At 30.7% G+C, this 12,323-nt stretch overlaps 1 protein-coding gene across 1 annotated transcript; it reads right to left on the bottom strand.

Annotated features, from left to right (window-relative positions):
- Positions 1 to 9,319: 9,319 nt before the first annotated feature.
- Positions 9,320 to 11,602, bottom strand: LOC106761413 (protein LIGHT-DEPENDENT SHORT HYPOCOTYLS 10). The gene is made up of 2 exons (XM_014644966.2): positions 10,738 to 11,602; positions 9,320 to 9,566 (listed from the first exon to the last, which is right to left on the bottom strand). Exon 1 carries the CDS (start codon positions 11,379 to 11,381, stop codon positions 10,782 to 10,784), a length of 600 nt encoding a protein of 199 aa, XP_014500452.1. The 5' UTR covers positions 11,382 to 11,602; the 3' UTR covers positions 9,320 to 9,566; positions 10,738 to 10,781.
- Between the last annotated feature and the right edge of the window lie 721 nt (positions 11,603 to 12,323).

The following is a 12,323-nucleotide window of genomic DNA, read 5'->3' as shown; positions in this document are numbered from 1 at the left end:
TGGGCGAGCTCCCTACGACGCTTGAGCGTGATTTCACGTGGATCGGGCCCTGATTCTGCTCTGATTTGATTCTTTTGGATCAGGCCGCAGTTTGGGACGCGTTTGGCCCTATTTAAAGGACCCTGGGACTCTAGGTTTTGCATCCCTAGCAGAAGAGAGCATAACAATACACTCCTAGCCAATTCTTAGTCTTTTCATTCTTTCTTTTCTTCCATTGTTCATAGGTTCCCCCATGTCTATGGGGAACTAATTTCTATTTGTTGTTGGAGAATGATGTAACCTTGTAAACTCTCATGTATTTAAATTGATTCTTAATTTCATATGCTTTTTCATTAATTGTTTGAGTAATTCATCTATTTTTATTCTTGCTTATACAATAGCATGATCTGTGAGTTGCATAAGTGCCGAGAGGTTCCTTTCAATTCAGGTCCTTGTTGAATTACTCCTAAGGGTTATATTGCTCAGGGATGAGGGTATGAGTCTTAGTCGTCTTAACCTCTTGATCTTCACATCTTTTTACCAGGAATGCTAGGAATTGTATGAACTGATAATTAGGGACAGACTTATTTACCGAGGGATCGGGGTTTAAGTAATTTAGTGAGGGACGTTGGCATTAATGAAAAAGAAGAATTCTTATATACATGAGAGAGAACTTGGTGAAGTCAAACCCCAACAACATAATTCATCTCATATAAATCAACCTTCATTCATCTTTGTGCTCTTTTTCCATTGATCACTTTTACTTTGCTTTATTTTATTCTTTTTGCAATACAATCCATGATCTCTTTTCTCTTAAGTCTTAATTAATCCTGTTTAGCGCCGAGAGTCCTCTGGGATATGATACTTGGTCTTACCATTTTATATTACTTGTGCGACTCGGTAACTTGCCGATTTGCCTCAACATAAATCACCTATGTTGTTATTCTAACATTTATCATATGCTTAATTTGTTTAATGTTGTTTGTTAAACTTCAAAACACATGAGAGCATTTAGACACTTTAATCTTATAGACAATTTTTCTTAATAAGCCTAGTCCTAGGAGAATCCACAAGTTCGAGTAAAATTTCTTCCATTTCTTGAACAACCTCATCATATAAATTTATTTGGCTCAAATATGTCTGTAATATTTATTAACACAAACAAAACCATAATGTCAAATCAAGTATATGTGCAACAACAATTGAAAACACAGTGAAGCACCAGAGGGGGGGGGGTGAATAGTGTTTTCAAAACTTTTCGTAAATGACATTTGATGGGTTTTTAGAAGATTAACAAAAACATGAATACGTTCAAATGACGATGTTTGAAAAGGTTTTGTAAAAGCTTTTAAGAAAGGAAAACAATAAAATATAACTTTTATAATGGTTCACCCAACCTGATCCACGTCTAGTTCTCCCTTAAGAACTCTTAAGGGGTTCCACTAATCTTTTCTAAGATTACATGAGTTTTACCTCTCCAGGTTTACAATAATTATTTTTACCACTCCTAGTTCCCTAATCAACACGACTAGTTCAAGTTTAACCACTCTTGGTTTATAACAAGTATTCTTACTACTTCTGGTCAACACGACTAATTCGAGTTTAACCACTTCTGGTTTACTACAAGTATTTTTACCACTCCTAGTTCTAAACCTAGACATCATGCCTAGACAAATGTTTTAATTCTCTTCAGAATTTACATCTCAAACAATGTTAAGAACAAAGGTACCAATAATAACTCTCAAGAAGAGGATATAAACAATATGAGGTGTTATGTATTTTGCTAAGATTTTTCTCTCAAAAGATATTTAGCTTCAGACGATATATGAGCATAGCAAGCTCGAGTTCACTATTCTTCATTATCCTTTCTAAATTGTTATTCTTCTTGTCCTCTCCTCAAGCTTTCTTCTATATATAACTTCTCTTAAAAGATTATTGTTAGACAAAGAAGTTGACTTCGGAGGGCAAATAACCTTTAGGTGGGAAGTCAAAATTTAGTATACTTTGCAGGGTTTAGAGATATTTCTCATAGCCTTAAGTGAAACTGAGCTTGTACAATGTGGCAAAGCAGATGGCTTCAAGAAAAACATTCTTAGAATGTTCTTCTCTCACAATTTGTTTTCTTGGTATAGTGATTATGATCACACCTTTCTGTTTTATTGATTTGCATGAATATCAAGAAACAAAGTGTACAAGCATCAAAGTATTTTATTGTGCATGCATTAAATGTTTTAAATGTTGATAAGCATTAGACTATGTTGCATGTCCAAGACATTTTATCATTTGTCATGTTATTCATAAATGCATCGTTTAGTAAGTCATACAACATGTATAATCATCATATGGTATTAACATAAGATGTTTTTTTCAAAGGTTATAGCATTTAGAGGTCATTCATCAGACGATGTTTTCTTTAAGAAGCTTTCCTTGAGATAAAACTGTATTGAACAAAAACTTCTTTTAGTCTTAGTTTTATAGAAGAGATAGACTTTTGTTTTCATGAGACTCTAGCTTATTTTGCTCATATAGTATATTACATGATTTCAAAGAAAGATAATTTCTTTTAGATGTTGTTTATGATTTTCTAATTCATTTAGACAACTAGGTCTAGAAAACGTTTTTTATAAGCTTGGCTTTAGATGTTACAAAGTATTTCTTCTTTGACCAGTTTTTCATACTCAGCAATATTTTGTTTAATGCTTTTTATTAAACTTCAAAACCTAGATTGCTTAGACAGTCTATTCTCTAGATGATCTTGTCATAACAAAAATGAGTTCATGACATCATATATCATCATCTCTTTTTATGGTATATGTCATAATGGTAACCTTTCTTGACATGAAAATAAGTAAATGATAAGGCCAATTAAATCACGCATCCAACCTTTCGAAATTCAAAAAGTAATTTAGATGCTAGGTTCTAGTTTCAATTGTGTACATCTCATAGAATTAGTAATAAACAATTCCATAGTCAGCCAAAATAATCTTCATCAAATGTCACAAGCACAAAAGAGAAATTTTCTTCCATCATTCCCTTTCCCAAACTGAAACTGTCGAAACCCTCCATGTAAGAGGTGAAATCACAGTCAAAGAAAGTGTAGCAACGCTGCACATGCTCATGTTACTGCTAGGTGTTCCCATCACCAAGTTGGCAAGAAGACAAAAAGTAAAATTGTAAGGATGATTATCACAAGCACAAGAAAAAGGCCAGGAGAGTTGAACACAGATTTGTCCAAAGTAGGACTGGCTAAACGAGGCTAGGAGATTGCACTAGAGGGCATTATATCGTTGCTATGGTTGGAATCGTTGTTGTAAGGAATATCTTATATGATCCTACCCCGTTCACCACTTTGTTTGACCTTAAGAAACCCCACAAAGCTCATCAAACCCAATACAAGAATGAGACTCTAAAACTAGTGCTTGAGACTTGTGAACAATAACAGAATGACCCTGCAATGGATGTAGACGAACAAAAGAATGTGTGTGTGAAATTTTTCAGAGAACATTGATGGAAAAAGACCAAGGAGTAAGAGAGGGCAAGAGGAGGAGGGAAATGGGCATGAAAAATTTTTGAATTTTTTTTAATAAATAATAGACAACGCTTTTTTAAATAAATTTTATCTATTGATATCACAATAGGAAGCGTTTAATTAAAAAAACGTTCTTTATTGGTCCATCTTATATTATTAATTTTTTTAAAAAATATAAATCAAATATAGATAAATATTTTCTAATGAAACGTTATCCGTTATCTATGTATAGTGCACTTATTTCATAAAACATTGTCTTTTGATTCCTTGTTTCAATTTATAGTGCTTAATTAAATAAGCATTATTTAAAGGGTGTTGTCTATTGGTATTTTTGTAATAGTGAAATAAATCTTTATGTTCTAGTCTATGTAGATGACTTAATTATTGAAGGGAATAATATATATTTTAAAGCTTCCTTAAGTGTTTTTTCCATACGAAGGACTTGGGAGTACTAAAATATTTTTTGGGTTGGAGATAGCAAAAATATGCATTCAAAATTATTGAAGACACAAATTTATTAGGTGTAAAGCGTACAAATTTTACAGTGGAACAACTTCCTAAGATAGCATTGGCTTCTAGTACACCTCTCGAAAATCTTGAACCCTATTGAAGATTAATTAGGCGATTAATCTATTTGTGTATGACTAGACCTGATCTTAGTTATTTCATATATATTTAATCTCAATTTATGTAGAAACCTCAAAGTGCATTAAGAGGTAGTCTTAAGGGTTATTAGATATATGAATAAACATTAAGGGCAAATTCTACTATGGTCTCATAGTAAAATGAAACTACATGGATGGTGTAATTTAGAGTTTACAAATTATCCACTTATAAGACGTTCTTTGATTGTTTGGGTGATGCTTTTTGGTTCTTCTCCAATATTTTGGAAAACTAAGAAATAATCAATAGCTTCTCACTTTTTCTATAGAGTTTGAATGTCACTCTATGGCGGCAACTACAAATGACTCAAATAGTTACTTAATGATTCGACTTATTCTAAAGAGTTGTAATTGTATTGTGATAGTCCAACGTTACAAATAACTCAAAATCTAATTTTTCATAAAAAAACAAAACATATTAGTTGATTGTCATTTTGTTCATAGTAAAATAACAGTCAATATCATTTGTTCCTCACATGTTCCAACCAAGGTACAATTAGCAAATACTTTTACAAAAGTCTTGAAAAAACACAAAGTTAGGCATTCAATATCTTCATACTCAAACTTAAGAGATATTGAAATATTATCATGATGACTATTTATTTTATTTTATTTTATTATTGAATAAGAGTTGTATTCTTAAACTAATAAACATTATTTAATGGATATTTTAATGATTGTAATTTTTCATTAATATATATATATATATATATATATATATATATATATATATATATATATATATTTATTGATGACTTAATGAATAAAAGAAAAATAAATTTTCTTATTATAAAACTTATTACCGAATGCATGTGTTTTTTTTTTAATAAACACCATTCAAAATATGATATATTTATATTTCATAATTAATTTATTTTTAATCCAAGCATGTGATATAGTTATCTTTCATAATAAATTTATTTTTAATCCAAGCTTTTAATTATGACATTAGAACATTTTTGTACTATCCCTTTGATCGTTTTTAATAAAATCATATTACTTTGGTTTCATATACTTCTCTCATCATAGTCACTCACATAATCTTCCATATCTTATCACTTTTTATATTCAGACTAAACATACAAAATTGATAAAAATGTTTTAAGATTTGATTATGATATGCTATCATAACTCCTTATATTTATAGCAAAGGTTCTCGAAAAGGTTAGATGTCATCCAATCAGAATAGATTCTCACTAAAGTAATTTCCACCTTCACTCATTTTTTTTTTCACATCTCATTATTTGAACTACTTATCTTTGACACCAATGCTCGCTTGATATTTAAAATATGATATATATTCTTGAATATTTTTGTGCAAAAGATAATTCTCTATTTCATTTAATTTATCGTGCCAAAGATTAATTTTTTTTAACATTTCCTGATCTCCATATTAAATTATTGTCAAACCAACATTTCATATATTATTGAGTCAAGAGTTAAGCTTGCTTTCAAGTTTAACTTAAATTGGTATAAAAAAAGAGAGGGTTCATTTTAATATCATTTTCATATTTCAAACTAGGATGGTATTAAAACCCTTATCAGCTAATAGATAACATTTTGTATGTCTTATTTACTTCTTTTTTTTCTCATTCATGTATCTAATGAAAAGATATATTAAATCAATATACTCATAAAAAGGGAATATATGTTTCGTGCTTAATTATATTTAAAATTTTATGAAAAAAAGGTTTATTTGTTTTTTCTTTTATTTTAAGAAATTACAATAGTGTTTTCTTTTGTTTTAAAATATTTCTATACAGAAAATAATGATTACTGCGTAAATGTTTTTGAAAAATTAACATAGCAAAAAAAAGGGTGAAGTATTTACAGTTACGAAAATAAATGTAGAAATATTATGCCCTGATATATTTATTATATATCACGTATGAATCTTTCTTTATAAGCTAGGTCAATACAGTTAATTAGTTTCTACTGTGTAGTTTTGAAAAGTATAGTGAAAAATAGGTTAAGATATTGAGAAAAAAAAAATCAAAACAATTAATTCTTCATATACATTTATGTTTTGAACTTCATCAAACTTCAGCCAAGTGGGGTGTCCATGATGAACCAAAGACCATGTTCATAATTGCTAGGGTTTCGACTTTATCAGCATCAAGAAATCATTCTATAATTAACTGGAGAGATCACAATACACATTAATATTTGCATTCAACTTTCCTGGTGAATCACAAAATTCTTAGAACGATTCAGTGAAACCTTATATACTATTGTTTTGTCGGCAATTAATAATATACATGTCTCTGTACACAAAAATTATAAAAAGAATGTGAAAGTTGTAAAACAGAAATTAGGGTTCTTGGTTGTATTTGTGATTTTGCATGTTAAAGTTCCTACTAATTCTCATGTCTTGTTTTAAATTTACGTTTGGAAAAATGATAAATTTTGAAGAAAGAAAAAAGAATAATGAAAGATAAATTTGTGTCCTAATATTTTATTTATTTTTATTATAAATATTATCAGACTTTGTGTTCTAATATTTTATTTTTTTAATGTTCCGATTATGAGATCAAGGTTATTTGTTCGTTGTCCTGGATGTGTGTCTTTATCATCGTTTGTAATGAAATTTTGTTTAATCAAATGAAAAGATTATCTGTATAAAGTATTTTGATGTCAAAATTAGTAAAGATATGACCATTTTAATAATAATGATTAATAAATGCAATTATCTAACTTTTTACTTTAAATTTACATTTATAGATTTTAGAATGGATTTTGAATTACTCATAATCTAATCATAACTCAATTGGTACTAATCATTTTTTATAGTAAGTTAATCATCATTAAATCTAATTATTTTTAAGGATGATAGTTCTGTCTAGAAGTCATAGTTATTCGATTTCCAGAATAGTCATTATGGTCATTCTTGTGATATTTTTTATTAGACGATTCGGTTTAAGATTGACAAGATAATCATATGATATCTTTTTCTTAGAATTTTTACGATTGTATTACGTGTAAAAGTTTTATTATTAAGTTAAAAATAATTTAAACATTTCTTTTTTTAATTCATCGGAACAATTTTAAAGATAAAAGTGTGATGAAAAATTGAGTTTTAAAGCATATAATGTTAACCCTGTAACAGAAAACCTGAGATATTTGTAATTGAGCATGTGCATCGGACAATGATATTATTAAAGTCCTCGTGCTACAATAACATGGAAGCATTCTCCATAAGAGAATGTTTTGTTCCATAACTCAAATTAAATTCTAGAGGAATTTACATACAAGTTCTCAAGATCATAGCTAACATTACTTTTTATTTTGGTTAAAGTCCCATTACTATGGTAATTGTAGCTTATTGATTTTGTAATATTGATTAAACTTTCTAAAATCTTTTGTATCGTTAATTTTATAATTAAAATTTTTAAAATCTCGATAATCAACTAGTAGCGTCAATTTAGGCAATTCTTTTACGAATAATGACTTCATAGATGTTGAAACTTATGACCTCATTTGATTAACCCTACAAACCTATAAACGTAATTTGAAATTAATCTTGATTGGGATGAAGCTCATTTCTCTAAAACTCTTATCTTCCATAAACAGATTTGTAATACTACTAGCTACAAGTAGGACGAATATTAATTAAAAATTACTACATTAGTAGATAGCTAGATCACCATTTTCATCATCGCCTAGTGATGAGAACTACCATTATTTCTTTCTATTTTCGATATAAACACACCCAAAGTCTCTTACATTTGCTATAAAAGAACTATGTTTTTAAAGTAAAACATCACAATAAACCAAGGACGTTTTTTTCTATAATGTTTTTATTTATTTTATGCTACTATAGGGTAAGGTTTTTAATGAAGAAAATATTGTGGTTTTAGGACCCACTCTAACTGCATTTTTCGAAATTGCCGCACCACAACGGCACAACACCTAATGGACCTACTTTAATATTAATAGAATTGCAATTAATGCATTAAATCATGGATCGGATCTTTCAACAGAAACCCAACAACTAATTCACTAGTGTCCTTTGCAAAATTCATATCCTCATCAATTTTTCTATCATTATATCAACAAATTGCTCCTAAGTACTAATTTCTCTTCATCCAACAATATACACTTTGATTAGTTTTTTTTTTTTTTCAATAAAATTAGTGCCTTTTAATTAAGTGCAAAAGTGAGTTTTCAAATTCACAACAATTTGTGTAGCAATAACATGTCTACTATAAATAGAAACCTCACTCAAAGCTTACAAATAAATAGCAAGAGATTACTTACAAACCTTGGCAAAATGTCATAGCTAGACAATCAATCACAGTCACATCACAATGCTATATGCAACTCTCTCATAGCATTGCAACAAAAAAACACACTATATAATTTGGTCACACACACTCACTTTCTAGTTATAAATTGCTAAAGGATATTGAGCTATAGCCTAATGTCTCATATTCCCCACCATTAAAGCTACATGTTATCATCAATATTTCAATTCCAAAGATATAAAAAAAGTAAATTTCAGTGGGCGAACTACATGATTGACAAATAATCATATGCATATTTAATTTCTCATGGCTAGATCCCATTTATATAGAACACGGATCCATAGGTTTTGTAGGCAAAACTTTAGACCTAATCTCTAGGTATATAGCAACCTGAGTGGACATGTTTTCAAAGGGATATTGCTAACAGTCTTTGTAATGTATATATAATAGAATGTTTTTTTTCTTCGATCGGGTTAAAAAAAGTACTCAGAAATATGCCTGATATAGCTATTAGGAGCACGACAGTATCTAGCATCAAATCGATCTATATAATTGAAAGAAATAGTCTTAATCATTTAGTTAAGCAAATGAAAAAACAGGGAGCGATCAAGTCAAAGATATTGAATAATTAAACTCAAGAGGACCAAGAAGGTATCCAATGTTTTTTAAGGTTTCATCACTTGCATTATATGCATCTATTGTGGGACATCATCTTACATATTTGTGGGGATACCATGCTTCATGGATTGTGAAAAAGTTAATTAGTATCAATGTTCGTGTCACTTACACGTCTTATTTTGTATTCACAAATAACGAATCTTAAACACCAGCAAAAATCTGTCAAAATTTCAAGATAATCAAAAGATATCCTGTATTTGCAATATCATACACACTGCCAAAGAGAAAATTCAAGATTATTTTCATATATATATATATATGCTTGATAGTGTATATATATAAGTGAATACAATACAGGGATTCACCCCAATGTTAAACTCTTCGTCAACTTCATTCTAAATTCGCATTCGAAATAACAAAATACACTTCTTGAACCAGGGATATGCCTAGATAGTCGATTATGTTCCAACACTGCAGCTGAAGTTATATCCAAGACCTAGCAACAGATTCAGGATTTTGAAACAACTTTGAGATCTGAAATCAATTGAAAAGTGAAACCCAGAAGTTAAATTCGTGCAGCATGGACATATATATGTATATAGATCAGTCACACAATGTTGTTATGAACAACCCCTTTTGGGATAAGACTGTATATAAATATATACATTTCCCTTAAGATGAAAAAAAAAATGTAAAAGAGCAAGAAGATATATAGAGTGTGGCCATGGTGATTGTGAAATGAGTTTGCAGTGTTAGCAGGTAGTGGAAAGACGATGCGATTCTTATGTACGAATGTCACATATACATGTAACAGCACGAAAGAAAAGGACATTCAGATGATGGGAAATGAGAAAAGAAGAAACAAAATTCGTTAGAATAAGACAAAACTTTATGAAGGCATGAGATTTTGGGTTCTAGCTGGTACGCCAATGCAATTTATAAACCACGAGCAGACAAGACTCTAGAAACAGCATCTAATTTTCCCACAACCATGGATCTTGAACCTTTTTCCCCAAGATATTTTTGTATATAATATAGTTATCAAGATAATATTTTCACAAATCTAATTTTAAATTCTCAAATCCCATATCATTGAAGTGGTTACATCTTGTGGAAGCCACAACAAGAGAGTACCATCAAGGAAGGAAGTAAGATCGTGCGGAAAAGCAAACTTGTATACAAGTAAATATATATATTATATGATAATATACAGGCACAAAAAGACATAATTACGAAATGCAGAAACTCTATGGTAGCATTGTCTTGTTGCATGTGAGAGCGACAAAGAGACAATGGATGATGAGAGTGCATTAATTTACCCATTCTTCTACTGTATGCTCTTTCAATGTTCAAAAGAAACAAAACTGAGGTAAAGTGTATGTATTTACTGTTAGTACACAATTTATAACATGTAACTAGATACATACAATTTAGGGTTTTGGATTCCGTGAATTAGGGTTTAATGTGGAGTGAACTTATTCCTGCGTTTTTATATAGAACTGTGTGCTGATGGGATATATGATTGATGAATTTTCATTTTCTCAGTGGTGAAAATTCAAGCAGCAAACACTAACTACAGAGTGTATATATTGTCCAAAAACTACAGCACCCAATTGTTCAATTGTGTCGTTTGTGTGCATATAACAATGTGAATGATTTTCCAAGAAAATCTAGAAATTAGAGAGTAGTGAGGAAGAAAATTTACCAGATGGTCCTGATGAAGGGTAATTATATAGAAGGTATATAATATTACTGCAAAGGCAAGTTTGAGGAGGTGTCTCCGTTGGGCTTGATAATGTTCCTCTTCTTCTTTTTCTTCTTGTAAGGGATTCCTCTAGCCTTAGCTTGAGAATCCCTGACCTCTCTAAGATAGACTCTTATGGCACCACTTGCGAAGGGATTGGTCTCAGGAAGGCCTCCATTTTCTTCATATGCAGCTCTCAATCTTCCAATGAGTGCATCAAGGCTTCCCCAAGCTTGTCTAAGAGGGCAAGTGCAGGGTCCAGGAGGCTCACTTTGCCCAAAGAACAAGCACCCTTGCAAGTGCACTTTGGTTTTCCCAAACTGATCCAAGTAACGAAGGAACTCAAGAACATGGCTGGAACTACACTGAGAAAGTGCCACAGGAGGCCTCTGATTCCTCAAGTACTGTCCAAAAGTGTTCCAATCTCTTCTCTTTTGAGACTCATAGCGACTCAGTGGTAACTGTTGCTGCTGCTGATGCTGATGCTGCTGATGCTGATGCTGCTGCTGCAGCTGCTGATTTTGATGATCATGGTGATGATCATCAGACCCTCCTCCAGAGGGTCTTGATGAGCCTTCTGCTACCTCCTTTCCCTTGGTGGACATGGCTGCTACTGAGAAATCATTTAGTATTTGTTTTTGTGAAGTGTGAAAGGGAAATTTTGGTGGGGAAGAAAAGAAGACAAATAGAAAGACATAAACACAGTGAGACTCAATAGAATAGCAGTGGAAGAAAAAATTATAAAAAAAGCATTAGATATATAAAAAAATTGGAGATCACATCAAAGGGGTAGTGAGGGGACATGGCATGGGACCAATGAAAGTGCTTTAGCCCTTCTTTTTCTTCCTTCCCTACATTATTTCTTGCTTTAATGGTACTATTAGTATTAATCATGCTTTATTTTTATTTTTTATAATTATTGTGCTTCCATCATCAAAGCAATTATTATTGGGTAATTAGCACTAGGGTTAATAACTTGGTGACCATTTAGTCACACTCTAGGTCCTCTACATTGAAGGCCTTGTTTGCCACCTATTGGCAATTTTTAGGGATTATAAGTTAAACTCAATGGCTTCCGTAACCTATTCTATAACACATTTTGACTTGGTTAGGGAGTATGGTATCACATCTCTTTCACTCCCCACAACTTTTCAATCACATCGCCTCGTGCATTTTACTAATATAAGCAAATTTATGCCTCTCATTCAAGACTTTGAACTCAAACACATCAACCATTCTTTTAGCTTATATATCATTTACACAATCCAATTTTAGTTACACTTCCTACCTAGGGCTATTTCACCCTAATAACCCTTTTCATAATCAATTCAAATTACTTTTATTCACCATAAATTATCAATTTTTTTTCCAACTTTCTTTACAAAATTCAAACTTGCATGTTTCTCTAACCGCTTCATTAGAAAAACAAAAATAAAAAAAAAATATTCTTTTTAACAATTTCTTTTAATAATTTTTTTACAACATATATATAATAACATATAATTGATCCGTTTGAAATAAATAGACTAATAAAATAATAACACATA

Source organism: Vigna radiata, chromosome 5, assembly GCF_000741045.1.
Source record: "Vigna radiata var. radiata cultivar VC1973A chromosome 5, Vradiata_ver6, whole genome shotgun sequence".
NCBI lineage: Eukaryota > Viridiplantae > Streptophyta > Magnoliopsida > Fabales > Fabaceae > Vigna > Vigna radiata.
The sequence above is the reverse complement of the archived record's forward strand: the minus strand, read 5'-3'. Positions and strand labels throughout refer to the sequence as shown.

Excerpts from the sequence above, each read along its gene's own strand:
- LOC106761413 (XM_014644966.2), bottom strand. The coding sequence starts at position 11,381 with ATGTCCACCAAGGGAAAGGAGGTAGCAGAAGGCTCATCAAGACCCTCT.